At 45.5% G+C, this 27,957-nt stretch overlaps 1 protein-coding gene across 4 annotated transcripts in view; it reads left to right on the forward strand.

Moving 5' to 3' along the window:
• The window catches only part of LOC119461699 (uncharacterized), a 160,443-nt gene that overhangs the window by 26,230 nt on the left and 106,256 nt on the right, over positions 1-27,957 (forward strand). Inside the window, exons 1-6 of one of the 4 annotated variants that reach the window (XM_049671923.1) lie at positions 6,238-6,435; positions 7,378-7,529; positions 8,211-8,278; positions 11,780-11,863; positions 20,901-21,041; positions 22,226-22,345. The exons of 1 other annotated variant lie outside the window; for it this stretch is intronic. In XM_049671923.1, coding sequence (XP_049527880.1) covers positions 6,340-6,435; positions 7,378-7,529; positions 8,211-8,278; positions 11,780-11,863; positions 20,901-21,040 — 540 coding nt within the window. In that variant the 5' untranslated portion in view covers positions 6,238-6,339 and the 3' untranslated portion in view covers position 21,041; positions 22,226-22,345. Of the gene's footprint in view, positions 1-6,237; positions 6,436-7,377; positions 7,530-8,210; positions 8,279-11,779; positions 11,864-20,900; positions 21,042-22,225; positions 22,346-27,957 lie in introns of those variants that run through there. 2 more of the 4 variants (XM_049671922.1, XR_007468237.1) reach the window with 2 other exon arrangements.

Consider the following 27,957-nt stretch of genomic DNA (forward strand, 5'->3'; position numbering starts at 1 on the left):
CATTTACCCCTTTCCCCAGTACATGGTAGCAAGCCGGTATTTACACTGGCTAACCTCCTTGTCTTTCTTTCCCTTTCTTTCTCTCTCTCTACCAGCTTGTTAGGTCAGCTTCATGCGTATCGTAATATTGCTTCGCAGTTCCTTTCAGATAAAACATGAGGTTTGCTAGCATCATTGTTGGATCCCACCTGTTGTTGTCGCACACTCGTTCGTACATCGTAAGCCAGTCCTCGACGTCGGCGTTGTCCGTGCCACAAAATGTCTCCGGGTCCCGCAAATGAGTGAGGATGACCGTTGGCGTGGACTGCTGAGGCGTTGCCGGTTGTGTCGTTTGATCTGCCATTGTGGCAGCAGGTAGATGACGTCCGCTGCGAAGTTCCGTGATTGTACCCGGCACCTCCACCAAAATGTTGCAGGAAGAAAGCAGGCACACGAGTGTAGAAGAATGTATATTTACAAGCGAAGAATATGGCGTTCAGGCAACGGCCAGAGTCTTCGTCTTACTCTCGTTCGCGTCACCTTCTTCTTTCCCTTCACCGTGACATCATTAATGCTCACTAGATGTTTAGTCAGTCGGTATTCTTTAGGGAAATTCCATTACATGCAAGAGTAACCGTGAAACAGCCATATGAAGTGATGAGTTTCACGCCAACTTAACCACGAAATTCGAGCTGCAGCCACGCCAGCACCGTATGATTCTCATTCAACTCCAAATTTCGCCTGAGCTTTTTTTTTCATTTATTTAGATGTTATGAAGAAGACAAAACTACGCTTAATTTTTCCGGCGAGCAAATAGTACGGCACATTACGCCTCATTCTAGACATCAGCGGAGCTCTGCAAGAGGCTGTATAGCATCAGCAACCTTAGGACATCAAAATTGTCTGATATCGTAAATTCGAAAACACGTGCTGCTTGACTGTATGCGTGCAATTCCTAGATTTAGCTTTCAGACGTTTACAACAATGCTGAATAATATTGCACACAATTTGAAGTAAACCGAGTAGAAAAAATGGGACAACTGAAGCAGATGCCGCAATTTTCTACTTGCAAAAAACAGGTTCATGATCTGCCCGCAGTACATTCTTGCCAGTCATGTCATCTGAAAAGTGACACCACATGGCTATGACCGTCAACATACTGTAGATTTAGTAAAACCTAGACAGTACCATTATTAAAATCTCGATATAAAAGACCAACAAATCAGGGCAAGTTCCAGGATAATGCATGCAGCATCAAAATACGTACAGTTTGTTTTTACTGGATCAAAATATTTATCATTCTCTGCCCCAAAACGCGCGTGGCCCCATCCTCTGCCATTGAAATAAAATGCCAAGAACAATTCAAGCGGTTGCTCGGTCAACCCGTGTCTTTTCTCCTTCAACATATTCTTATAGTACGGCTAGAAAAAGAAGACTCCACTTCTACTAATATAAAAGCTTAAAACACTAGTCCAAGCTTTACGTCCAAGTAGCAATCGCCACTGGCATTTTTGTGCGAGCGCACCCACTCAGTGTCACGTTTCCTCGGGAGGTTTTCTTTAACAGCACCATCTAACTTTTCTACTGCACATTCCATAGTTTCAATCAGCGCCTCTGCGAGGTTGTTTCATACCTCGCAGTTGAACATGGTACAAATCTATACTTATCAATAGCTCTTGTAGCCGCATAAGTGCATACGCACATTTAGGGCATGTCTAGTTCGCAGGAAAACAACTAAGAAGTCTGTAAGTAACGCAAAATGATGCTGTTTTGTTTCTCGCATGAGCTCAATGCATGCTACCTAACATCCCGGTGCCTCTTGAATGGCATTACTCCTTCGTATTGTAGAGCTCCCTGGAGCATGCATTACAGCACACACAAAACACAATGATGCATGCCAAGATACAATAGACGGACGAATTACCGCAAACTACTTACGTTTCAAACGTGAATGCGTGAAATGTATATGAAACTGCAATAGGAGTTGCAATAAAGTCAGCCTTTCAGTTTAGAGACCTGTGCAGACATCGGCTGCATACTTGTCACAGAACCCCTACGGGTGGCTTCGCATGACACATCATGAGCAAAATATAAATTTGATACTGTCGCAGTACTTTGAAAATTGAAGTAATAGAAGACAGCCTACAGCACAAGTGATTCGAACGCCGTGGCCCTATCGTTTGATGAAACTAATAGTGCAGCCTTGCAATGCTAGGATATTGCCTGCAGTCGAGTGACAATGTTAGCACAAGCACGTCTAAAATCACTGGAAGCATGGAAAAGCTAGAAAACTGGGGACAATCTGCAAGTTTCTGTGACATCCAATGTATATTCTGGGAATGTCGGCAGAAAATTCTGCTAAAAAGTAGATGCAACTAGAGCACTGCGTGGCCCGGGCCCGGCCCGGGCCCGTTTTTACATTGGGCGGCCCGCCCGAGCCCGATCAAAACTTTTATGGCGAGACCCGGGCCCGGCCCGCGCCCGGAAATAATCTACGTTACCGGCTCAGCCCGGCCCGCCACCCTTTTAACTTAAGCCCGAGCCCGGCCCGAGCCCGGCTCGAAACCGACCCGAACCCGACCCGAGACCGAAAAATACATGTTTTTCAGAGTTGAGAAGCCCGAGAATAACTCGCAGAAAGCCCGAGCCCGGCCCGGGCCCGCGTCAAAAAACCCGAGCCCGGCCTGGGCCCGGGTCAAAAAGCACACGCCGTGCTCGAGCCCGGCCCGAGCCCATGAAAAAACTGCTCTACCCGGCCCGGCCCGGCCCACGGGCCGGGCCGGGCCCGGGCTTTCGGGTAAGCCCGAGCCCATGCAGTGCTCTAGATGCAACCACTTTGGCAGATGCATGTACCTAGCTGACACAAAAGTCGGGAAATTTTTCGAAACCAAGACATGTCCTCCATAACCCAACGGTAATTATTAGTGATACATAAAGCACTGTCGTCAGTTAATGTCATTTGCTAGAGCTACTCATGAGGTGCACTCCGACTTACCCATTTTTTACGAGTGCACCGTAACTGCTCGTCTTCCGTTGCATTACGTACGCATTTAAAACAGTTTGGACCCATAAGGGTGCTGAATTGTCCAGTGGTTACGCTTCAGACTGCGAAGGGTTTATTGCACCCACAAGAGAGCATGGACAGCTCCTATGATGAAAGAAGACGTAGTTGTATACGTTGAAATAACTGTGGCACTCTAGCGCAAACCGAAGTTTCCGCAATAGAAGTCTGAAAGCGGTAGTCGATGAAGTTATTCGTGCGATTTTTGTATCCTCTGTCGCAACTGTCGTCATGTTTACTTGCTACGAAACCTCACCAGAAATGAAAACCTTATTTGTCTGTATCAATAATTCTATCATGACCATTTAAGGCTGGGAAGAGGGGCGAGGCTAGCCTTGAGAGGAATCAGCTAACTGCAGGGTGCGAAACGTTCTACTACGTACCGTTTAGTCAGCCCTACTTTTTACGCAAATAGCCAACTGTCACGTGTGTCGAAAAGAACGTATACTGAGAGCCGACCTGAACTTTTCGAGAAAATGCCACATTCTAGAAGGGGAAAATAAAGTGTCTGCAAATTTCACAAATATATTATAGACACGCAGCTATAGTAATACAATTGTTCTCTCGTGTAAAATAAACTAACACACATTTTGGGCAAACTACATGTTCAGTACTGTAAGCGCGGTTTTAAATTTTATGAGTTTCTTGCTACTGTTATTGGTGTCTCTCTCCGCACATGTCGCTCAGATCAATACATTTCATTGAAGTAGTTCAATTAGCATGTAAATAATTTCTCCACAGCAAACGTTCTTCGAGGCGAGGTTATCTCTTTGTAGTCGATTAATGTCATATCCACTTTTATCCGCTTGTATTTAGAGAAATGTGCGCGTGGCGGAAAATCACTACCATATAATGGTTGTGATAGACCCCTTTCTATATAAGTAACCCTAATTAACCGACAGTAAGTAACCCAAACAGATGATGTTTGTGTTTCTCGCACGTGCTTAGTGTATGCAACATTACATTCCACGACCAGATAGCCAGCCCAATCGGTAGCTCTTGAATGACATTACTCCTTCGGGCAGTGGAGCCCTGTAGAGCATGCACTACAATACGCACAAAACTTAGTGTCGCGGGCTAAGATACAATTGTTGGACGGATTACCGCAAACATCTTACGTTTCACAGGTGAATGCCCTGAATGTATTTGAAACCATCTAAATGCAATAAGCTCAAGCTTTCAGTTTAAGAACTGTGCAGAGATTGGGTGAAACTCGTCAGGAATCATTGCTGCGGGCGCCGCATGACACAGGATGAGCATTAAATGAATGTCATACTTGCACTGTACTTGCAAATTTGAAGGCATAAAAGACAGTTTACAGCACAAGGAATTTGAACGCCCTGGGCACATAGACAGAAGAATCCAGTGGTGTTCCCTGCAATGCAGTTGCAGTGAAATATTTCCTGCAGTTCAGTGGCAAATTTAGCACAAGCAAGTCACTACAAACATTGAAAATCTAGAACACTAAGGAAAATCTGCTATTTTCTAAGATATTTATTGTATATTCTGGAAATTTCGAGACAACAAAGTTGCTAAGAACCAGACGCAACCAGTTTGGTTGGTGCATGTACCTAGATTTATAAACATCGCGGATATTTTCGAAATCGAGACCTGATAAAACCGATGCTACTTATTAGGGATATGTAAAGGACTGGCTTCAGGTAATATCATTTGCAAAAGCTATTCTTGAGGCACGTTCCCCCTTACCCATTTTTATAAAGACTGCATTGAAAATGCTCTTCAGTTGCATTCCTTACACGTTAAAACGTTTGCACCTTTAAAAGCATTCTGAAATAGTTAACACCTTTACCCTTCAGGCTGCTAACAATATATGGCACCTGACAGCGAGCTTAAACAACTCCGGCGATGAGAAAAGACGTAAATGAATGAACTGGAGTAATTTTGACGTCATCGCCCGAACTGAAATATCTCACGCGAATGTCTGAAAGCGATAGTCGGTAAAGGTATTCAGGCAATATTTGTATCTTCTGTCGCAGCTTTCATCATATATACTTGCCACAAATGGTCACCTACAAGGAAAACCTCGCTTTTCGCCATCAATATTTCGATATTAACCATTTAAGGCTGTAAAGAGGGGGGGCTTGCCATGAGAGGAATCAGCAGCCTTCTGGGCGCAAGTTTTTCTCCACGTAGCATTTCGACACGCCGGCTTCTTACTGAAATAGCTAATTCACGTGTGCGTTGAAAAGTACGTGTACTTTTCGAGAAAAATGACACTCTAGCAGAGGAAACTTGCAGTATATGCTAATTTGACAAACACAGCGTGGACACGGAGCTAGCGATACCATATTCCTGTTACAAGAATAAAATAAAACACATTTCGGACGAGCTATACGTGCCTTTACATGCCTGAACATAACCGCTATGTTTTTATGATTTTTTGTGAATACTATAGGTTTCTCTCTTGGCACATGTCACTCATATCAATCCTTTTCTTTGAAGTCATTCATTTAGCCTCTAATTAAATCCTTCAGGGGCAATGTACTTTCACGTGAGGTTATCTTTTTGTAGTCCTTTTATGTCATGTCCACTTCATGTCATATCCACATATTTTCAGAGCAATGTACGTGCGGCGGGAAATAACTATCACATAACGTTTGTGATAGGCCCCATTCTAAATCTGAGCGCTCAACCGAGAAGCGCATGTCATTCTGGCAGAAGCAATTAGATGCCGAAGCGGACACCGGGATAAGTGAGTTGTCGTGTTTAAATATGGTGTGTGGCAGGAATGGCTATAACGCTAAAAAAATGCACTTTTTTTCTCCACCATAAGCAACTCTTTAGATAGTGTAGGAATATTTTTTGTTCGATGCTTTGATTGCGAAAACTAAAGAATACATTCTTAACCGCATGAACAGCGCTTTGACAGCTATACTAATTACTTTTATCATCATACACCCAGTGACGCCCAACACAATCACATTTACAAAACTTAAACTTTGAAACGGTATTATCTTGTATTTCATCGCAATTTAGGCAATTGCCCTATCTTTTTTAACGAACGGCTTAATCGGATGCGTACGACGAAGTGATACTAAATTAAAATTTCTTCTGGCGTACCTAATTACCGTATATTTGATTCTCTTATAACACGGCAAATGAGGTTTCTTTTGTACGGGCGTTAGATAAGTACCCGCATGCCAATCACAACGGAAATATCGTACAAAAACAGACAATATGCCTCGGTGTCTGCATGTCTTGCATGCCACAACGGGGAGAATATAAAGGGACGCTCATATGGATGTTACTTTCAGTAGGCCCCACCTTGCTAAACCAGCATGAAGCGTATTTGCTTTCTGGTTGTTTTCGTCATTACTTTGCAGCTGTCGCTTGCAGCAGCGGAGGAAACCAGCGATGTTCCAGACAGCTTCAAGGTAACTATGGACGCAAGTACCGTCCTTCATATGCAGAAGCTTCATATTGCCTTGTAAAGACGCACTTCTGGCCTTGTTGGTTTGAAATGTTTTGGAGTGCTTAGCGGTGAAATTTTAGACAAGATGGACCAGGGAAGAGAGCTAGACACGCAAGCATGACAATTGTGCTGTGGTAGGCGTAACGTGAGCAGTAGGAAGCCAGGAATCCAAAATACATTTTGCTCAAACTGGCTGTTCCTTCCGTCTGCCAGAGCGAGAGATTCAAAGAAAATTTAGTTTTTCCACTTTTAGCCCAGTGGGTTATATCTGTCTGACCCTGTTTCTCAATATACGAGATAATAAGGGCTTTAAATTATGATGGAGACAAAAAGAGCCCATTTCGCTATTTCATGGAAATATGAAGAAGATGAATACTCGCTCCGACGCTCCATACCATAATTTTTTTCACCATGGTATTGGAAACTCTTTCACGTATATCAGCCGGAGGACCCACTCAGGCATGGTGGTCGGCTTTCTCGCATAAGCAGAAAGTTTCTGAAATTGGCAAATTTGTCAGCGGTTGCAGGAGAACTTACTCGTGGGTGAAGAGAACAAACGCGCATCTGCGACCATGCTTCTTCCTGAGACCCGAATTTATCAGGCTTCTTTTGGTGGACGACCTGCATGATCTGCAGCTCGCAATAATGGGTTTTGTTTGCTTTTTGTGGCTGAAACTCGCAAATAGAGCAGATTAGCTCCTCTTACAGTTTTTGCTCATTGATTGTCGAGGTAGTACAGACATGGACAAGTTAGGCATATCACGGCGGGAAACTCAGAAAGCTCTCCTTCTGTGTATATTCTCAATTTCACGTAACAAGCATTTGCCTATCACAAAACAACTTCGTTCATGACGACCTTCTAGAATACTTAACCCACATGCATGTGTAATTGTCTTGTACGCAGATCTTCGAAAACTTCCCTTTCGCCGTCGCCGTCTCTGACAGTGACAACGACACCATATACGAATGCCTGACTGCGAAGAGAATGTGGTTAACACCGGAACAAAAGAAGGGGCTATATAACTGGTTTTTTCAAGGGCATGGTGGCAATTCAAAGTGAGTTGATCTTTCTCTCAGTAGAACCATATATATAGAACAAGTTCATTTCTGTGCGAAGTGATGTTTGCTTGACCAAAGCCGCTAAAGCATAATCACGAGCGCAAATATGTCTGCATATGTTTGCTTATATGCTTACTCAACAGGCCTTGTATCATACGTTTTGCAATCAACACATAAATAATTGAATGCTAACGAAAATGCTAACGTCATCATATGCAGATTGTGAGCCAACGGTTATGCAAGTCGGCGATGAGGCTCTCCACCAAGTTTCGTAAAATAATTATATTTACACTTATTGCATGCAATAGTTACGTTTTCGATCTCTATAATATTGCATCCGAGAATTCGTGCATTCCTAAAACATACCTTCAGATCACGTCATTTCGTTATGTTTCTTATATATATATATATATATATATATATATATATATATATATATATATATATATATTGTTCTTTGCAATGTCATTCTAACATTGGGTGCTCAAAGCTGGAATTTGATTTAACGGGAACTTGAGGAGGTGTTACGAGCATGTGACTTGGAGTATATTAAAGTCACATCGAAGCTACTATTCGACGAATGAAACGAAATATTTTAGGTTTATTTCTTGTGATAAATAATGTTTGCTTCCACAATGTGAACGTGCATTAATTACTCCTGATAATTTTTGTTTGCAGGCGAACGGTTAGCTTCTACGTATTCGAAGGAAAGAGCCCTGATACTTTCCGCTTCACAGTGGACTCAGGTAAAAACCCTGTGGCTGCATAATTATTTTTAATGGTATTAGCATTCTTAGCGTACTAGACGCACATTGCAGGCGCAACTATCTATCTATCTATCTATGTCTCTAGCTATTTTCCGGCTAGCCTGGATCACTGGCGAGGGCGTGGTGGAATTTGCAGAGTGTCGGGCTGCTGTGCTAAGGGAAGAGAGTTTGAAACTATCCAGCGGATCAACTTGGGTAACTGTGTATGTCTGACTGTGTACCTTGCTTCTGCTCTTCAACGAACCTTTTGCAGCGAGAGCTACATTGGCCGCATTCTCGCCGTTTGCCTGTGGTCGGTGGTCGCACCGCGAGCTGAGCCGTTGTCTAGCAACCGCCGCAGCTGGTAGCGCCGCTCTCCGCGCCATCTGGCATGACGTCAGAGGAGGAGCCGGTGAAACCGCGAACTGATCCGTTGCCTAGCAAGCGCCGGCGTTGCATCGTATATATAGAAGGGGTGGCTCGGAGGGATTCGTCGGCAGTTACGGAAAGTGAGTCGGAGAGACTGAAGCAAGCGTCGGCATTGCATCGCCGGAGGAGCCGGCGTTGCATCGTATATATAGAAGGTGCGGGTCTTTGTGGCAATTGAGAAACGACAAGATCAAGACTTTCAAAATAAATGCGTTACACTTTAAAGATGTCTAGTCTTTAATCAGACGTACGAAGCTAAACGATGAAGATGTAACCGTAAAGAGAACCAAGCTAAACAATAAGATTAACCGTACCTCTCGCTACGCACACCCTGGCATGCCTGAGTAGCCACAGCCAATTGTTTTGACGGCAACGTGGGTCATCACGGATGCGATACTGGGTATATACCGCTCTTCAACGAATTTCTTCGTGCTAAATTAAAGTACTGTGTATGTGGCACTCGGTTTGTGCTGCTTTTCAATGAGCCTCTCTGATACCGCTGCGTTTGTGCCAGTAGGTGTGCGCTCATTTACAATAAACGCCTTTGACCCCAACTTCAGTAACCACGTAATGACCACTGAGAATGAACCACTGTATGGTAAAAAAAATATTTTAATGTTTCCGATTTTGGGCGGAATCCAATCTGCACCGAGCAGGTACATTACCGCGGCGCCAATAGACGGCTAAGCGTGTGCAACGGGAAGCAGCGTACAGTAGCAAGAATGCCGCGGTAGTGAAGCTCGGCTGCATTTTGATTAGTATAGACTTCGCGATGGGTGTTTTCGACCAGCCGAATGTACCAAGACAAAGCCTATCAAATTTCACCCAGGCCCCTCCATCCACGCGCCACTGCCGCTTTTGTTAAGTTGAGCCAACCTTTGATGTGCGCCGCTGCTCCCACAATCGTCGTTCACACCAGTTCCGCTTCTGTGATTTCCAATTCCGGAGTTTCCGTTTCCGGTTGTTACACTTCCGTGATTTCTGGTTCCTTAACTTTCGCTTGTTGCAAGCTCGCTGTGATGACGTCGCTTCAGGCAAAAAGCAGAAGCCTGTTTCTGCGTAAGTTGCGCTTGACGCCGGAAGTTGATAGGATGAGTGAGGGAGGACGGCTGAGGAGGAGGGTGGGTTGGCGGTAGTTAACCTGGTGATGAAAACGTGTGTAGAGGCTTTAGTGCTGGGCAGAATGGAACATACTTTACGCGGGCTCTTCAAGGACACATGGTAAGACTACAAAAATGTTGCTCTACTTTGTTTCAACTACAGACTGGCAGTCTCATGCGTTCTCAGGGTCAGACGTCGCCACCCCTGATTCCCCCTTTTTTTCCCGACTTCGTCCATTTGACAGCTCACTGTAGGTGCAACGTACCCACAGTTGGGTACTTTGGCTCAGCGGTTGATTGTACAGTACAGATACCCACGGCTAGTAGACGCAGCCGTAAGTCCAGTCTAAAAATCTTCAAACCAAAAGGTAGCGCCATCAAAACGGTTTACAACGGCCTTGAATGAAGCAATCTGATGCCAATATCGATTTGTGTCGCTGAGTATGAAGTGCTCTTCGAGCAACCTTTTTCGGGCCACCTTAGGTCACTGGGTAATGTGGGCCGTTCCCGTGCATGCGCCACAGCGACGCGCCACTGCGTATGGGCTGCTTTTAGATAACGGCCATGGCACCAGTTTGGCTATATGCCACTTGGGCTACGTAGTGTGTGTCACAAGGGCCGCTGGGTACGTGCTGCTCTTCATTGAACCTTTTGAAGTCACATGTGACTGTATTAACATCAACATGTTATCATTGTCTCATTTCATCTACTTCTTCACCTTCTACGTAAGCGGGTTTAGCAAGGAAGGTGACCGGTCGGCATTTGGCTTCTCAAAGTACCCAATGAAATATTACAAAATGGCAAAGCTCCCTACCGCGGTAGCACAGTGGCGATGGCGTAGTGCTGCAGAGCTCGAGGTCGCGGGTTTGACACCGGCCACGGATGGCGCTCTTCGATGGGGATGAAACGCAGAAACACTCATGTTCATAGCTTTTGGTGCTTGTTAAAGACCCCCAGGGACTGAAAAAATTCTGGGAATTGGCGTGCCTCAATATAAGATCGTGCTTCGGGCCAACAAAACCACAAAATTCGTTTTTTTCGGTAGTATTTATAGAAATATTAGTAGATAAGTTATAAAAGTGCAAGTATGAAGATTGCCCCTGAAAAAGAAATGTCGAGTACTGGAACCTTGCAATTTACAAAAAAAAATTATCTCCAGTAAAAACTACCTTCTTTCTGTCGGTATTTGGTTCGGTTTGATTTTTGCATTGATTTCTGTCTTCTTACTTCCTATACTGCTTCTTTCTTTGCAGTCCAATATTCCAACTGTCCAATATTATTTCGATAGAGTGAAGCGACACCCGGAACTTGCACTGCGGCTAAAACAAACACCGCCGTTTATGGGCGGCCCATTATGTTTACCGCGCTAAGGTTTCTTGTGGCATGCCTAAACCTATGTTCACAAGTGCAATTTTTGTTTTACTAGCTCCACTAGCTCCTAATTGTACCACTTCATTTGACTACTGGAATTATTGTATGAACCTCTTGCTGCGTTAGCGAACAGATTGCATCGAACGTTATAGAGCGCTGAATACAACGAGTATATATATATTCCCTTTTGTTCCGCTTCTTTTTCGTGTGTGTACCACTGGATAATGCCGATATTTCACAATAAAACCTGTATAGCGTAAATCTTGGCGTGTATCTACATTTGTGCATAAAGAGCCTTACATATGTGCGAGTAAATTATAGTTCTTAAATATTGATGTTTGTATATGTATAGATGTGAATATGTTTTGAACTTCTGTAACCCATTTTTGTATTTATATATGCTGTAACTGATGCCAAGGAAAGGGGAAGGAATCCCGTCAAGCTGCTTTTATGCAGCTTTTTGTTCCTTGCCCTGCATTTTTTTTCTCTTTGTCTCTTTTTTCTTCTTTGTAAGAATGGGAGGAAAAATGCGAAAATAAAGTTGAAGTTGAAGTGTTTGTACTTCAATGAAATACATCCGCACTACGGGTCTTTTCTCCAGATGACTCACCCTCTCAAGAGGCGAAGTTTTACTACACCGACTACGACAACTGCGCTATTCTCGACATTCCGTACGACGGACGCCGTGAGTACTCTAAAAAAACTTCATTTTTTTTTTGGCAGATTGCTTTGGATTTAATTCCTCAAGTAGAATGAATCGTGAATGCAAACAAGAAAAGAATTCCGAGAAAGTTGGAGATTTGATCTAGTGAACAGTGCAAGAGCTCACTGCGTGAATGTCAGCAATACCATAGTAGCTGGGTTGAGGGCAAGCGCAGAGGCGGCGCTGGGGAAGAGGGGGGAAATGTCAGTTGCGGTGCCCGTAGAGAGAGAGAGAGAAAAAAAAAGGTGCATAGAAAGGCAGGGAGGTTAACCAGAGGTTGTTCCGGTTGGCTACCCTGCACGGGGGCAGCACGCTCACAGCACGCTAGCGCGCCTTCTTTAGGGCGCCACGTGGGCTCAGAGCTTTTCATTCCACATCGCTATGGATCCAACTAGACTTTCGCCTTCACATTCTTAAAAAGTTCAAAGCGTATCCCATGTTCTTTTTTATTATTACTTTCTGCCACATAGATAGCCCGGCATGGCCAGAGTTTCGGCTGGCATTGAGGATTAAGGAGCGCAGAGAGTGATGTGTGCGCGCGTGTTTGCTCCTACAGTCAGCCAATGAGACCAGTTGGTATTTATGAGATTTGTTTTCCGAAGGTGAACACACTGCAACATGCTGACTGTAGTTCTACGCCGTGCTTTATCAGGAATGAGTGGTTATGAAACATATGACGATCCTAGGAGCGTGGGCACCGTACATTTGGAGAATAAGTTCCGTGTTTTTACTTTTACAAGCGTTCATCCTTATCTATGGATACACTGCGGTACTACATCGTTTGTTTGACAAAGTTTCCGCGATCGAATAAAATAGTTTTCGTTATTAATAACAGCATACTGTACTGCATTGTGAATCAGTTTTTGCCGCGTGGTGGATTGACTGGCTGCGGACAGCGCGTGCTTCCGAAGCAGTGGTAGATCCTAGGTTATATCTATTTGTTTTATATAGCCCTAGGTACAAGCAAGTGGCATGACCGTGCGAAGTCTTATTGCGGTGTTAGCAGCTGTTTTTATCTTTTTTTCTTTGCGAAATAAGGGGATAAAAACGTTTCTTTTTCTCCTTTTATTTTTTTTTGTTCCATCATATGCGTGGCACTCACCAGTTTTACGGAAATTGAGTGGTCACAATTAGCCGTCGCATTGTTTTTAGGCGATGCCCTTGAGACATTACTGCTTTACATGGCTAAAATGCAATGCAGAACTGCAATGCTCGTATGTATCTAGCTGGTTCACCAACCGCAGTGATCGGAGTGTTGAGCAACGCCGTCGTACTCATACACGAGGCTAACGTAGTCATAGCATAATGTTGTCAGGTCTACTAGATTTAAAAACCGTGAGAACGACGCCAGTGGTTTACGAAAATATTTTATGACGATTGGCTCTTACACGTTTACGGGTTCCGTAAGGTCGGCCATGCAAGAGTGTTCTTGTCTTTCAGTTCTAACGCCAAGTGAACAGACAGTGAGAATACTTTTCAATTCACGCTGCCAATTCACATACACCGCTGCTTTTCACCGAGTAAAAACCGATACAGGTAATACTGTTCGCAACACATGCACACACCATGGCTGATGATACGCGTCGCATGTTTGGGCAGCGAATAGCAATTTCTCGATACTTTGATGGCTGCATCGAATGTCCACACAATGGTTCTTCGATAACTTCTGATAAACTGACATCTCATATATTTCAAGAAGGATGAGCTAAAATAAGTCCGAATCGTTCCACAGCCCGCGACGTCAAGACATTCAAGCAGCGTCACGTAGTCTCGTACTATTCAGAGAGCAGGAAAGGCTCGTCGCACGCCCTTTCCTTTTCGCCTGATGAAAAGGTCTATGTGAGGCCAGTGGCTTGTTTCTTTTTTTTTTTAGTTAGCCCAATCTACACCAATATTTTCGCAAAGGGTTTTAGTCTTCGCCAGGTAAACAACTCACGTGAATATGAAGCGTTTAGATGCGTTGCTCAGTAGGGGCGTAGCCAGAAATTTTTCTCGGGGGGGGGGGGGGGGGGAGTTTCCGCTTTCCTCTAGGTCACGTGATCGATAATCAATATCGGTAGTTTAAGCAGACTCTATACATGTATATCAAAGACATGGGACCCCCCCCCCCCCCCCCTCGCGTGTGCGTGTGCTTGTGAAGAAATTAAGTAAAAAGTAAAGTAAGCTCAGTAAATACAGTAAGTACGACAGGTACAGTGGGCGTTTGGAGCAACGGTCTCTCATCGCGCCACTGAATGGACCAGTCTTCGAAAACGCATCATTGAGACGACCCGTGCGATCGGAGAAGACATCATTAATTAATAATTTCCGTTAAGCGTAGAGGGCGCCGTCCTCGTCGGGGCGAAGTGCGTTTCACAAGTGAAGGACGGCTATAGGCGTGAAAATGCACGTGTGACCAGGCTATACCTACTCCCATAGCAATAGCTTGTTCGCTGCGTCTTTGCGCTAGAAAACTTAAATACGCGCAAAAACGCGTAAGAAGAAGACGAACGTAAACTTTATTATCAAATCGATAAGATTTGAGTCCGGCGTATTTTCAGTCGGTCTGGGCACCCGCCGCGGACGCGGTTCCGAGACCTTGTCTCGAAGCGGCTTCCTCGGCTCGCTGGACGGCCCAGAGCTGTACTGTCATGTTCGAGCTGAGCAGTGCGGTCTTCCAAAAACGCGTAAGGCTTTTTTTCGAAGCTTTCGTCGCCCTGCTCCCTCACACGAGAGGGTTGCATTTACTGCGGCAAGTGCATGGCCCGCTGTGTCTTCCGCTGTGTGCGAGCGTGCAGCCGTCATTTGCCTTTACGTCAACAGATTCAGAATTGTGCAGAATATTTCACCGCACAGCATAGATATGGCATGTGTATGCATTTTAAGTAGTGCGTGCAACTCATTTCTGCTTCACTTACGCCGGTGCAAACAGGAAGCGGCCTTGTACCTCACAGAATCTCGACTTATTGGTGTACTAGTGATGCAGGAATGAACTCCGGTATTGTTCAGTGCATAGTGCACATAATCAATTTGTCAGGACGTGTGAACTCCGACGAGAACTGTCAGCGCCTGCAACAAGAGTTTACTAACGCAGTACTGCGCACAGCAGTAATTCATGCTTGTCGCCAGTCGGTTTCGTGCATTGTATTGCGAGTTGGTGGAATTTCACTGCTGTCATTAACCCCTTCGTGTGTACATTGCTCGTTTGGGATTCCACAACAAAACAGCAACTACCAGCCTTCCGTAATTGCTGGTTTGGGATTAAACAACATAACAGTAATTACCCGCCTTCCGTAGGGGTGCAATCGCAAACAAGAGACGTTTCTCGCGCAGACTATTCCTGCGCGAGAAATAGGGCTAAGTTCTGGATATCGCAAGGTCGCCAACAGCTTCCAGAAGGACAAACAAGACCATACAACGGAGACATTGAAGAAGCATGGCGAAGTAGATGCAAACTAGTGAAAGCTTGGTGGAAGAGATGGCATCACGAATATCTCACGGAAATAGGAGCTACAGTCAAAGCCAAGACACGACAAGCGAAACCTGCGCGAGCGTGGCCTAACCGGCACCTGAAGGGAAGCGGCGGAAATGTATACCGGAGATTTCGACCACCTGGGGTCTTTAACGTGCACCTAAATCTAAGTAAACGGGCCTCGAGCGTTTTCGCCATCATCTAAAATGCGGCTGCCGCATTTGTTGCTTCATTTGTTGCGCATTTGTTGTTTCAGAATGCGGCCGCCACATTCTCGCCCAAAACTGCACAGAGTGTCAAAGCCTTCACAAACACCGTGACAGTTTTTTCCATATGCAGACATGATTCGCTGTAAATTACCAACCCAAACGGAAGCGCCCAGGAAGAAAATTGTGATAGTAGCACCGGTTTCCTGAATTATGGCAGCGCGAAGCGACGAAAACAAAGGGTGGGTAAGTGGGGGGGGGGGGGTGCAAAAAAATTTGGGGGGGGGGGGGTTGAACCCCCCGACCCCCCCCCCTGGCTACGCCCCTGTTGCTCAGTCTTCCCCAGGGCGAGAAGCGTGAGCTGATACTAAAGAAAACGGCGTTGTTAAGAGAACAGGAAAGTGCTCAAAGGGAAATAATACTTATGATAAAGAGGTGTCACCTGTTTCGAATCACTTTCCTATTCACAATCACTACTGTTGTGCGCAGAAAAAGGTTCAAATCTTTGCTGGAAGCCTGCATGCAGCTGCAAAATAAGATCATGGCAAATTTCCCGCAGGAAATTATTCGCACATTTGGACACGCCGACCCCGACATAGCAGATGCGAAGGAGGTCAACTTCATGAAACGCAGTGTGAAAAAGAACTCTATGCCGGAATAATTCGCGGCCTCTCAAGATGCTCGCAGAACATTTATCAGACGTCATGGCTACAGAAAACACACTGCACGAGCCCACCATGCAATATAACCATGAAATGCGTGCACCGTATTACCAAGCGGAAGCAGCGTGATCCGATGACCTTCGAGAGACCATCGAGATCATTGTGCGAGAAAACGTCCGTAAGGGGCTCCCTTCGTCGCTGCCTCAAATGACTTCAATTGCACAACATCGTCCAGGAAGAAATTCAACAGTCACTATCAGTTCTCGAACCACCGCAACCTTAGCCGGAAGCAGTACGATACGCCACAGCCGCTAGCCTCCCCGTTCACCTTGCGCACCCGCGTTAGTGGCCCGTAATGCCAGCGTTCCATCACTAGCTGCGTACTTAGCCAAACCGTTCACCTGTCAACCAGCATGAGGCCCCGAGGAAGACATAAGTATGGCGCACCCCAGACCACCGGCTGCTGTGCTGTCACTGCGGAAAAGCGGGCCGTGTGTGCAGTCAATGCCCATACCTCAAGGATGAGAAAACGAGGCGTTGCCATCGGACGCGCCGCGTCCAGAACAACACGAAAGACGAGGTCATACAGCGACTACCTCGCAGCATCTTCGTGGGAACCTCAATGACCTTCTCCTTCACCGTCAGTCGACCGTCATCTTTCGACGCAATGCCAATCGTGTCGTAAGTTGAAAGCGTTGGTATGCATTAACAGTTAGGGAAGTTGCACGTACTGTGAGAAAAAAAAAACAGACAGAGAGGCAGAGAAACAGACAGAAAAGCGCTGCTGCCCTTGTCTTTTTCTCTGAGTCTCTCTGCGTTTATTTCGTGCTGCTTGCAACTTTGCCAACTGGACATCGGCATTAACCATTGCAAGTCCGCTAGCCATCATCCGGAAAACTTAGTACATCAGCCGTCGGAGGGGTAGTTGTTCGTACAAATGGCGAAGGTCCTCGGTCGCCGAAGAAAACGCTGCAGGAAGCACCTCGACGACATATAAACGGCACGCTGCCATCGATACAAAGCCTCAAGCCAATGAAAATAGCGCCAATGAATCACGCAACAGCAGCCGGAGAACGCGACGCAGCTGCGATGCGCCGTCGTGACCTAAGTGCAATGCAAGAGAAACGTACTGCCGACCTCGGCGTGCTTCTCGACGGCCACACAGTCACCGCTTAGGACGTCACGGGGGCCAAATACTCTGTCATAAGTGGATCGATCGTTCTCTTCGAAGTTAAGGACAGTACAGCCTCCCCTGGAAATGCCGGAATTTGAAAAGCTGGCAACTTATTTTAGAATGCCGACGTCACAAGCCATCACAGCGGCGGACGACGAGGGCTGTGTTGCAGTTTTTAAGGGCAACAGACTTGGACAAGCGGGTGTAGCCTGGACAGATGTTTCAAGTTCTGCAAGTGATACTGTGCTGTGCCACCTGTGACCGATTGTGATTGTGTCTGTGGTTCTTACTTTCTTTATCTCTACTTTGCTGTCACTTTACCTCCCCCTTCCCTCTCTCCCTAGCGTAGGGTAGCAAACGGGATCTTCCCATCTGGTTATCCTCCCTGAATTTCCCCTTTCTTCTGTCGCTCTCTCTCTGAACAGCCGGAGGCCACCTAGTAACGCTGTCGGGAATCTGGACATCAAGGATCGTCATCTGCTTAGGAGCGTTAGGACCGCCATCTCTCTTTTTTCAATGTTGTATGCTGGGCTCGTGGCTTCATGAGCCTAATCAGACGTGCATACGCTCGCCTTTCGCTGCATCGCCATGGTAATCATGTATCGTCAAAATTCCAAAATTTCAAGCTTCAAAATCATGGTTCAGAACCAGAAAGTCCCGGTGAGGTTCGTAATCCTGCCGCATTGTTCTCGGGGCGTAATCTTCAGTTCGGACTTCCTAAGCCATCATGGCGATGCTACTGACCTAACATCCAAGTCAATAGCGCTGTCCATGGGCCAAACTATACCATCGTGTATACAGGATACTCAACTAACGTGCATTCATTGTACTGGAAAACCAAGTAAGCATCCCATCTCAATCCAGAGTCATCATTCCTTTCGGCACTAAAACGCCCGCAGTCGCAGAAGGTGTCTTCGAGCGACCAGCATCTGCTGCAAGAACGTCAAATTTGCATCGCAAGGGTTCTCGCTCGGTTATCGTGCTTAGGTGATACTGAACAAATCCAGCGAGAAATAGAAACACCTCGAAAAGGGCAGTACGACTGCATACATAGAAGACACTTTGGAAGCCAGCAATGTCTTAGTCCTCTAACATTCAACCGCGTCTATCTCGATGGTCCTAGATGTCAGTGAGAGTGACAATGCGGGCTTCTCGGCTGTTAATCTAGAAAAGAGCGAATTGTAGCGGGAAAGAACACATATGTGGCGCGTTTGTGCTTTCTAGTGCTCTTGTTCCCTCTACGCCCTCCAAATCACTTGTTTCAAGATGAACAAGCAACCAGCCCACATGGCCACTCACATTCACTTCATTTATAGCACTACGTGTGTGAATTCGTTTGTGCCTTCTCGTGCCTTGGTTGCTTGTTCTCACTACAATTCACTAGTTCTTAAGTTAAACTTGCACACCAATTCGAGGCTTCTCATGTGTAAACTAGATCACACGGCCCCGGTAAAATGACTGCTTTTTGGCGTCATAAAAGATTCAAAGGATTCGACAAACACCAGTTGCTAAGCCTCGCCTAATCACCTAAGTATGCGCTCGACCACCCCGGAAGAGCCTGAACTTAGTACCGATACAAGAACGAGAAGCTATAAAGCAACGAGTCAATGAAATGCTGCACGACAAATGTAAGAGGCCGTCTAAGAGCCTCGAGATTTTTCTGTAGCTTTAGTGAAAAAGGATAGAACGCTTTCCTTCTGCGTCGTTTAACATCGCCTGAACATTGTCACCGAAGAAGAATGTATACTCCCTCCCACGGATAGATGACGCTCTGATCACGGTCGGGAACGTTAGGAATTTGTCTTCGATGGATCACAAGACTGGCTATAGAAAAAATTGAAGCCGACAAGAACAATCGAGCGAAAACTGTTTTTATCAGTCCGAATGGCCTCTAAGAGTTGTAATTCTTGCCAAGTGGGTGTTGCTCGGCGCTTGCAACTTTACAGCTCGTGATGAATACGGTGTCGGCCGGCTACACACAAAACAAAGGCAGTGCTGCCTTGTTGCAAGCCATTCGAGGAACGCTAACATACTGCGAAGCTTTATTTCTTCCTGGCTTTATTATTTCCTTTACTACCTGTAGTTTTTTCTCTGTCATTTTCCATTTACAGTTTGGTACGATGCTATTTGCGAGGGGGGAGGACATTGCGTACGAAGAGGGGCGCACACACGTACGTTGCTTATGTTTGTGTGGTGAACGTTGTTTCAAGGCCTCACCATTGTTGTTAATGGCACATTCGAGGGGTCGCATTAGAACGCTCTGGTTGCACTGGAATGTACATGCAAAAGAACAACTCAGTGCTTCTGATAGCATAAGCGCGCACCAGTGATGATTAGGAATCAGAAGCATCAGTTCCATGCCCGGTTACTCCCGCATTTTAGCGTTAATTTTCAGCCATTATCGTAGCGAAGCCAGACTGCTCAGAAACCACCACCCTAATATGCCACACATTAACCGTATGCCTTTATCGAAACCTTCTGGAATAACGTCACCGATCTTAAAGCGAAAATAATCTTCTTCAATTAGATTATGTGCCTAATGTGAATAGTAGCATACGTTCTGGAATGTGAGTGAGCACATTACTAGTTACTAGTTCACTGCATTGCATGCTTAGTCGCGTACCAACATCGAAGCTATCATGGAGTTTAGGTGTTACTTATTTTCCTGAGCACAATATCATGTGATAAAGACTCTCGTGACTCGTAATTGAGCACCTGTCTGGTTCTATACTGTAACTACAGCGTTACAATATGACTATCCCTCTCGCTATCTTCGCTCATGCTTTCGTTCTCTTCATCAGAAATTTGTTTTCCTTTACCAACCTGCTTTCTTCGCAAATGCCTTGTAGAAGAGCAGCTAAACACATATTGAGAGGGGTCAAACAATGCATGTTTCGTTGCATGTGTGGCCACTCGTGATCCCTCCAAGAATGCATCTTCCCGTGCAGCTCTGTCTCGCTTATAGTAAAATAACATAGTGCGAAACAACAACACTAGTGTTGCCCCCGTCTGCACTGACTGGTACATTTTTTACTTTATTTTCTAGAAATTATCTTTAGACTTGACCTTGTGAAAAGGCAAACGGCTGGTTTTGGGAAACGTGTTTTTTGTCATTTGTTTATTCATTCTGACTAGCCTGAGAATCGAAAAGGAACTTACTATAGTTCCGACTTGACGTGGAAAGCACCTAAATGTTTGGACACTGGATCTTTCAGCTGAAAATCTGGCATTCATATCTGTGGTACTTATGACGACTCTGCCCTCTCATTGTGTTTTCTGCTTTCTTTTTTAAGCCCTCTGTGCTAAGTGGACGAATGGCGCTGAAAACATCGTGATGTGCCATGTGGGCACATAGTATGTTTGAACGTTTTTGAAATCTACCTTCTCGTAGCAACAACCTAAATGGTCTAGTATATTTGTTTTTAAAATCTTTGATATATGAGGGAGTATTTATTCCATCTAATGTTCTTGACATGCATCAGCCGGAATTGTAAACATAGATGTCGCGAACTGCTTTCGCTTTCAGAATGCATCCTGTGGACGAAGGAAACAGCCAAAGATGCAGTGCCCGAAAAATGCTTGGATGAGTTCATGAAGAATTGTGGTGTCGGCGCCCCACTTTATAAGGATGACCTATGCAGTGGTGATGAAGTTGCCGAATGGTGATGTACGTTGAGCAGCGAGCGTAGTTGCGAGTGGACAATTTGGTACAGGGATTGGCATTGAGTTTCCGACCTGCCGCGATGCAGTCAGATACTTAGAAAAAATGTTTCTCGCTATGTTATGATGAAGAAACGCAATTTAACAAATCAGGCGGCTTTATGCTTACTAGTTCACTGTTCTCAGCGCAAGGTAGTGCGTTATAAAAGGATGCGATAATAGCAGATTGGAAGATCTAACCCAATACTAAATAAAACTATTCATTAAATATTAGAAGAATCAGTATCAATATCAGTATCCGTATCAGAATCAGTATCTGTATCAATCAATATTAGAAGAATCAGAATGGTCTATTTGCGAATACCGACCATTCGATTCAATAACCTTATCGAATGGATAATTTTTTATTCAGTTATTGATTACTCGCAGATCTTTACGAAATTATTTATCGAGCTGACTCCCTCTCTAATCCTAACAAGCCTGGCCTATCTTTTCGGTGCTCTGTCATGACAGGGAAAGAAGGATTCGTCGCAGTCTTACCAATCATATAGCAGCTCCCGATCCTCGCAACTTGAGTATTACATATAAAAGTACATGTCTAGGCTAGCTGGTGAAGAATGGTGTATTACCTGTCTGCACATGGCAAGTGCATGTCATGCAAAGGTGCACAACAGCAGTTTAAATGCTTGCTATGAATAGCAAGTCTAAACAATTTAGGCTGTGCACGCTTATTCGGCTATTTGTAGGATATAAAGAGCATAAAGATCTATAAAGAGTCGACCCTGTTTATCACCCCATCTGTTAGGCACAATTGTAACTGATGCCTTGAATCGATTAGGTGAATGTACAGCGGTGGCACATGCTGTGTCCAATTTCCAGGTTCCAGTGCTGATAAAGAATGTATTCCTAGCAGTCGCTCACTTACCGACTCTGTGAGCTTAAAGCTTTTTCTTTCTTTATATGCCCTTATTTGCGCAGGGTAATAGCGTTAACAGACGGAACATCGGTAGATGTGCACTAATTAAGATTTTCTTTTTTTCAGACGTACACTATTGTAAGCGATTATTTTTTTATTAGCTCCTGTTAAAGTGTCAGACATTGTCAGATCAATGATAAATTACCTAACGCGCTACACCAAGCGTGTCTTCAAATGAAATCTTATGTGAACCCTTCTCCCTTTACATTTTTCAGGATGAAAGGACTGATCTTATTGCCAGCAGGCTGAGAAGTACAAATCTTTGGCTTCTCCTTCAACACTTGCAGCGTAGGCATAAATGCAACTGTCTAATAAATATTCAAGAACACTCAAAAGCACTTGTGCTTTTCCGTCGCATGCATTCTCCCGATACGTGAAGTGCAAATCTGCTATAAACTTCCCTTATATTTACGGAGTTTAGCACTAAATCATAAATTTCTAAGTAAGGCCTCCCGACAACCATAACTTTTCCTGCCTTAATTGTTCTTTTAGAGTGAGTTGTTGAATGGCTGTGCATCGAAATATCCAACGCAGCAGCTGACAAAAGTGCCACTTTGAGAATTTTGGTAAAGCTGATACAATCTTCTCAGATTCGTCACTTTGTGTAGTTGTGATGACCTAGAGAGCATTCAAACTGCCTACTCCGCGACAGCAGGAAGGGATCTACTGCACCTCATCACAATACCTTGACCTACACTTTTCTGCCGATGAGGTTATCCACGTAGTACTTTCATTAACCGTAAGCTGCGCTCCAGCTACGATTAATGTAGTGAAATAGTGATACTGCTTTTTCCAGTTGACTCCATACTCTTAAAACCAATTTTTTTATTATGAAGCATTTTTATGACGGTGAAATTATTACAGTAAAAAATTCAGCTCACCTGAAAGGAGCACAGCACCACGCTTAGTGTAAGCCTATCTGAGCTCTTTGGATTCCGGCACCAGTCTTTTCTGGCCACGCCACAATTTTTAGCGCTGGCCCACAAAACGCACGTTATATTCGCCTCTGGTTGCCCGTGACCAGCCACGTTCTTCAAGCTACTAGATTATGTAGTGTTATTTACATCGTGATTGACTCGGCGGACCTTGCAAAGACCGTTGTAGTGTGGTCTGGTTTGGGTAGAAAGCCAGTGCACGTTTCCCGACTCGATGACCACACGTTGATTGCAGAGGTCAAAAGTGTTTTCCAGGATTATTAAGAATACTTATGCGGCAAGAGCCCTCGAACTGGCCGATGCACTCTTGGGGCACCGAGTCCAGCTGAAGGCACCCATAGTGCAGATTCTGCAAGCACGCGAATTGGGTGGTATTGTGACCCGGGGTCGGGGACGATCGACGGAGTATTGAAGCAGATGAAGAGGAGACGAAAGCTTTATACAATATGTACATATATGTACAGATATAGCAGGGAATAGCTGGTAATAGCTGCCATTAGCTAGTGATAGCTGGTAAAAGCAGTAAGAGCGCACCAGACCGACGGGGCGGCCGGTGGCGACTGTCTCTCTTAACAATGGGCCGGTTTCTCCTTAAATCCCCTTGGCGGCGACTCCTCGTCCACAGGACCCAGGCAGGCCGTTGCTGACGTCACCCGCGTTGTATTGTGTCGTCGCGTCCCCTTGGCGACTCGTCGACAGGACCCAGACGGGACGGTTGCTGACGTCACCCGCGTCGTATTGTGTCGTCGCCTCGCCTTGGCGACTCGTCGACAGGACCCAGACGAGGCGGTTGCTGACGCACCTGCGTCGTATTGTGTTGTCGCGTCCCCTTGGCGACTCGTCGACAGGACCCACAGGGACGGGTGGCGATGATGGCCGGTGCTGGCGACGAATCCATTCGCGACGAATTACTCGCGACGAATCCATTCGACGCGGATAAATCGGAGTTCCTGTCGCCTCGATGATAGGATTGGCACTTACTATGGCACAACAGCGGTCAGGTTAACCCTGAATAAGCTTGTATCAATTCTTACACATATAAATCAAAGGTCAAGGACTACTAGAAGGGCTCGATTCCTGCGCTTATTAGCGAACTCTGTGGCCACTGCAGGATGGAGGACTCTCCCTTCCATCTCAGTTTACACCTCTTTTACGTCAACTGGTCCATCCGTGTAGCTCTGCAAAATTTCTTGATTTCAGTACACCACCTAATCATCTGCCGTCCGCCACTGCGTTTATTTGGATTCACACTAATAATATTACTCTGTTGTACTATCGGCAACCTTCTCCACTCATTACACTGCCTGCGTAGCCCACTTTTTCTCTTAATGTCAACTACAAGGACGACTGCTCCCGTTTACTCGTTAATTTACACAGCTACCTTCCTGTCTCTTCACGTAGCTTCTTTAATATTTGTTTCCAGGGTTGGTTGAGCCGCCCTACTTTCTCAAGGTACTTTGTTATATTTGCACTTGAAGTGCTTACCCAATACGTTAGTAACATTAGAACACAATGAGTGTACACTTTTCAATGATAACAATAACTTCTGGATAACGATTTGCCGCACTCGGTGCGGTACTAGTCGACGGAATGCTAACCTGTGAAAACAGAAGATCGTCTATTGCGTGGACATGACCACTTAGCACTTGCAGTTTGTACGGAACAATTACTTGTGAGCAAAAATTCTTAACGGTTAAGCTCAGGCGAATAAGCGCGATGAAAACGAAATAACTCACTTAGAAAGAAATTGCGCAGATCAACCGAACTTGTTGGAATCTACGTGTAGCAAAACTTTCGCGAAGCGGTTATTGAATTGCATTAATTTGTCCATTTCATGTCAGCGCCTCTGGCGTAAGGTAAACTGGCGCGCGCATGCGCTCTCGCACACTCGTGCTATGCAATGTGACAGGTCTGGTATTAGCTTACATTTCTTTATTGCTTCTCATTTATTGTGCATATACTAGCCCATTCCTGGCAGTTCCCCTGTTGCGGGTGTGCACGAAAGTATGGAAATTATAATCATCCTCAACACCGGGCAATCATCTCAAAGAGCTAGTTCGTGGTTGCACGATATGTACCACCCCCTTCTTGGCCAATCACCGGTTGAGGGCCCATGTGGCAATGTACAAAAATCATCATCATCATAATCAACGCGTGGACTCGATTCTTTGCCGATCCCCCGTTGGGTTTATGCGCCATTGCAGGGAAACTATCATCGTTCTGAACACGCGGCGATGATCTGAAAGAGCTACTTGGCAGTGGAACAATACGTGCGCTCAAAAAAATTCCAAGCTTAATCTCGCACTAAACAGTAAGTTTAAGCCTGACGCGCATGTAAATGAGAAATGGATGTCGTTTCAAGCACCAGGTGACCGAAAATAAGCGTGACATTCCTTGATGTAAGCGTGACCGCACCATGACTGCGCGTCATGGTTCGGTCTGGTGTGAGCGTGAGCGAGCAGCGTACGTGGGAGAAACGCGAATCACGAGCTTAACATCCCGCGGAGCGCTCGCGCGCGAACTTTCCACCACGCACATAACCCTGATATAACGGGCATATATCACGTGATCTGAACGAAGCGTGGGCGAGCGAGTACAACAGTCTGCACCTTCTCACCGCCCTGCGGGGAATACGAAACATTTTGGGGGGAGGTTGATGAAGGCCGTCGTGTTTTGAAGACTGCTTTCGGCAATTTTTGGTGTGGATTTCCTGGCAGACTGTCACGACGTGCATTCATTGCAGCACAGAGCCTTCGGTCTAATTGTCAGAGTTGGTGTGTATCACCATGTTCACTTCTACATACATTTTTAGCGTACAAAGCGGGTGGTGCATGCATACAGAGTGCGACTGCGCCCAGTTAACGAGAGAAAACCCACCAAGGTCTGACGGCTAGCAACAGCATTTCCATATGAGTGGTGCATATATTGTGGCTGCTCAGCTGCCATTCATGGACGATTGGAATATATAGGTAAGGATATTAGTCACGGTTCGCTCTAATTAAATCGCGGCTAACTATTTATTTGTGATAATTTCCAGTGTCTGCTTGTGTCAAGTTTGTTAGCGAGCATTTGGAGTCAAGTTAGGTAACATTTCAACCCACCACATATTACTTCCAAGACAGGGTGCGCGCAGCACTTAGGCGTGACATGAGCAGTCGTGGCCGGAGCAGAAAAAGAGAAGCGCGCTAACCCCGCACTTCCCTTGCTCATGCGCACACATCTACCCACTCTTCCCTTGCGTATGCGTATCCTCCTCACTGTCCTTCCTTGCGCGCTCTAGATCAAGCCACCATCCTTTTCGGCTCACCACTGCACTATTACCATTGCACTTACAACCGAGGTCGCGCCGCCGTGATCTTAACGCACTTGGACTTTATACGGAACATCCCGGCGACGCTGATGCCTTTGGCGGATATTCGCCTGGTGTGGCCATATAATCGCTGTTGCAATAAAACGTTGCTGTACACTGCTTTAGCATCGTGTCACACAAAAAAATGACTCATTGGTCAAAATTAAACCGGAGCCCTCCACTGTGGCATCTCTTACTACCCACAGCGCTGTAACGGGACAATAATCCCGACTATCATTTCAATCTATTTCGTTCTGTACTATACGCTAGAATAGAAGCTATGTAATCTTGTGGCCACCTTTGTGTTCATAATTTGTGACTGCCTTTCTCTTTTCAGTTTCCTTGTAGGCAGTCCGCTGCTGCTCGTTCCTCAATCGTTCGCTTTCCGAGTTTTGACCGTATAGAATTGAACTCCCGTGATACACTATTTCCATGTTTTGCTTTTCAAGGAGATTGGCAAGCTGCCATCAGGCAATGTAGCTCGCTCCGATTTGCCATATTGAGAAGTTATGCACGGCGGATGACGGAAAGCAACATTCTCCAAGTTTGCTAAGGTCATCTGGCGCTATTGACATCGTGATAGACTCGGCATACCTTGCAGATTGCCTTGTAATTGCTATGGTGGGGACTACACAAACAATCCAGTGCGCATTTGCCGATTTAATGACGAGACACTGATTGCAGTGGTCACAAATTTTCCCAGGATAATAAAGAACGCTTGCGCGCAAGTTTCAACGAACTGTCCGACGCAGTGTTAGTGGTCGGAGCTATAAGTCTTCTAAGGGCTGTTGGCGTAGATCGGATACTGCCACAGCAGCAAGGAAACCACCGTCCTCTTCGAGATCGGTGCTGCGAGAGCCGACGGAAGCGCGAGACAGACAGTCCGCGTTGATATGTTTCTGGCCCGATTTATGCACAATCTGAATATCAAACATCTTCAATGCAGCAAGTTGGGCGACTCAGTAGGTTAACATTTTTACGTATAAGTGCAGCGCTGCGTCGCAGCATCAAAAAGAAACAGAATTTTTCAATGGCCTGATTTCTTGACAGCCTTGCATATCTGGTACGCTCCGCGTGACCGCAGTGTGTATAATGATTTGTCATGCAATAAACTTTCGTTTCTCAGTCAGCGGTCGTGTCATCCATTCATTGTTCCTCATATAGGCTTCGCTGCACACATACGTAAAAATCAAACTAAAAATTAAGCTTAAATATGCGGTTGTACATGCCAACACCACGATCTGATTATGTGGCACGCCGTAGTGGGTTACTCCAGAATAATTCGAACCACCTGGAGTTCCTTAACGTGCACATAAATCTAAGTACACGGGTGTCTCCGCGTTTTGCGCTCAGCGAAATGCGGCCGCCGTAAAAAAAATCAGACCCTTGTAATCGATGACCCCATCGAAATATACACTCTGCGGCGTCCGTTTATATTCGCCAGCCAACCGATGGAATAGTGATCGCTTACCACACGGAAGGGCCAGCCGTGCAGGTAAAGTCTAAAGTTGGTGATGGCCCACACGCCGGACATACACTCCTGTTTTTTTTTTTTTTTTTTTTTTGCAGTAACTTTTCTCAGCTGACGATAAAGTGCGACTGACCTACGCAATAAACCGTTCGACACCTTGTTGTAGCTGCACAAGAACAGCACCAATGCCAA

Source organism: Dermacentor silvarum, chromosome 8, assembly GCF_013339745.2.
Source record: "Dermacentor silvarum isolate Dsil-2018 chromosome 8, BIME_Dsil_1.4, whole genome shotgun sequence".
NCBI classification, from domain to species: domain Eukaryota; kingdom Metazoa; phylum Arthropoda; class Arachnida; order Ixodida; family Ixodidae; genus Dermacentor; species Dermacentor silvarum.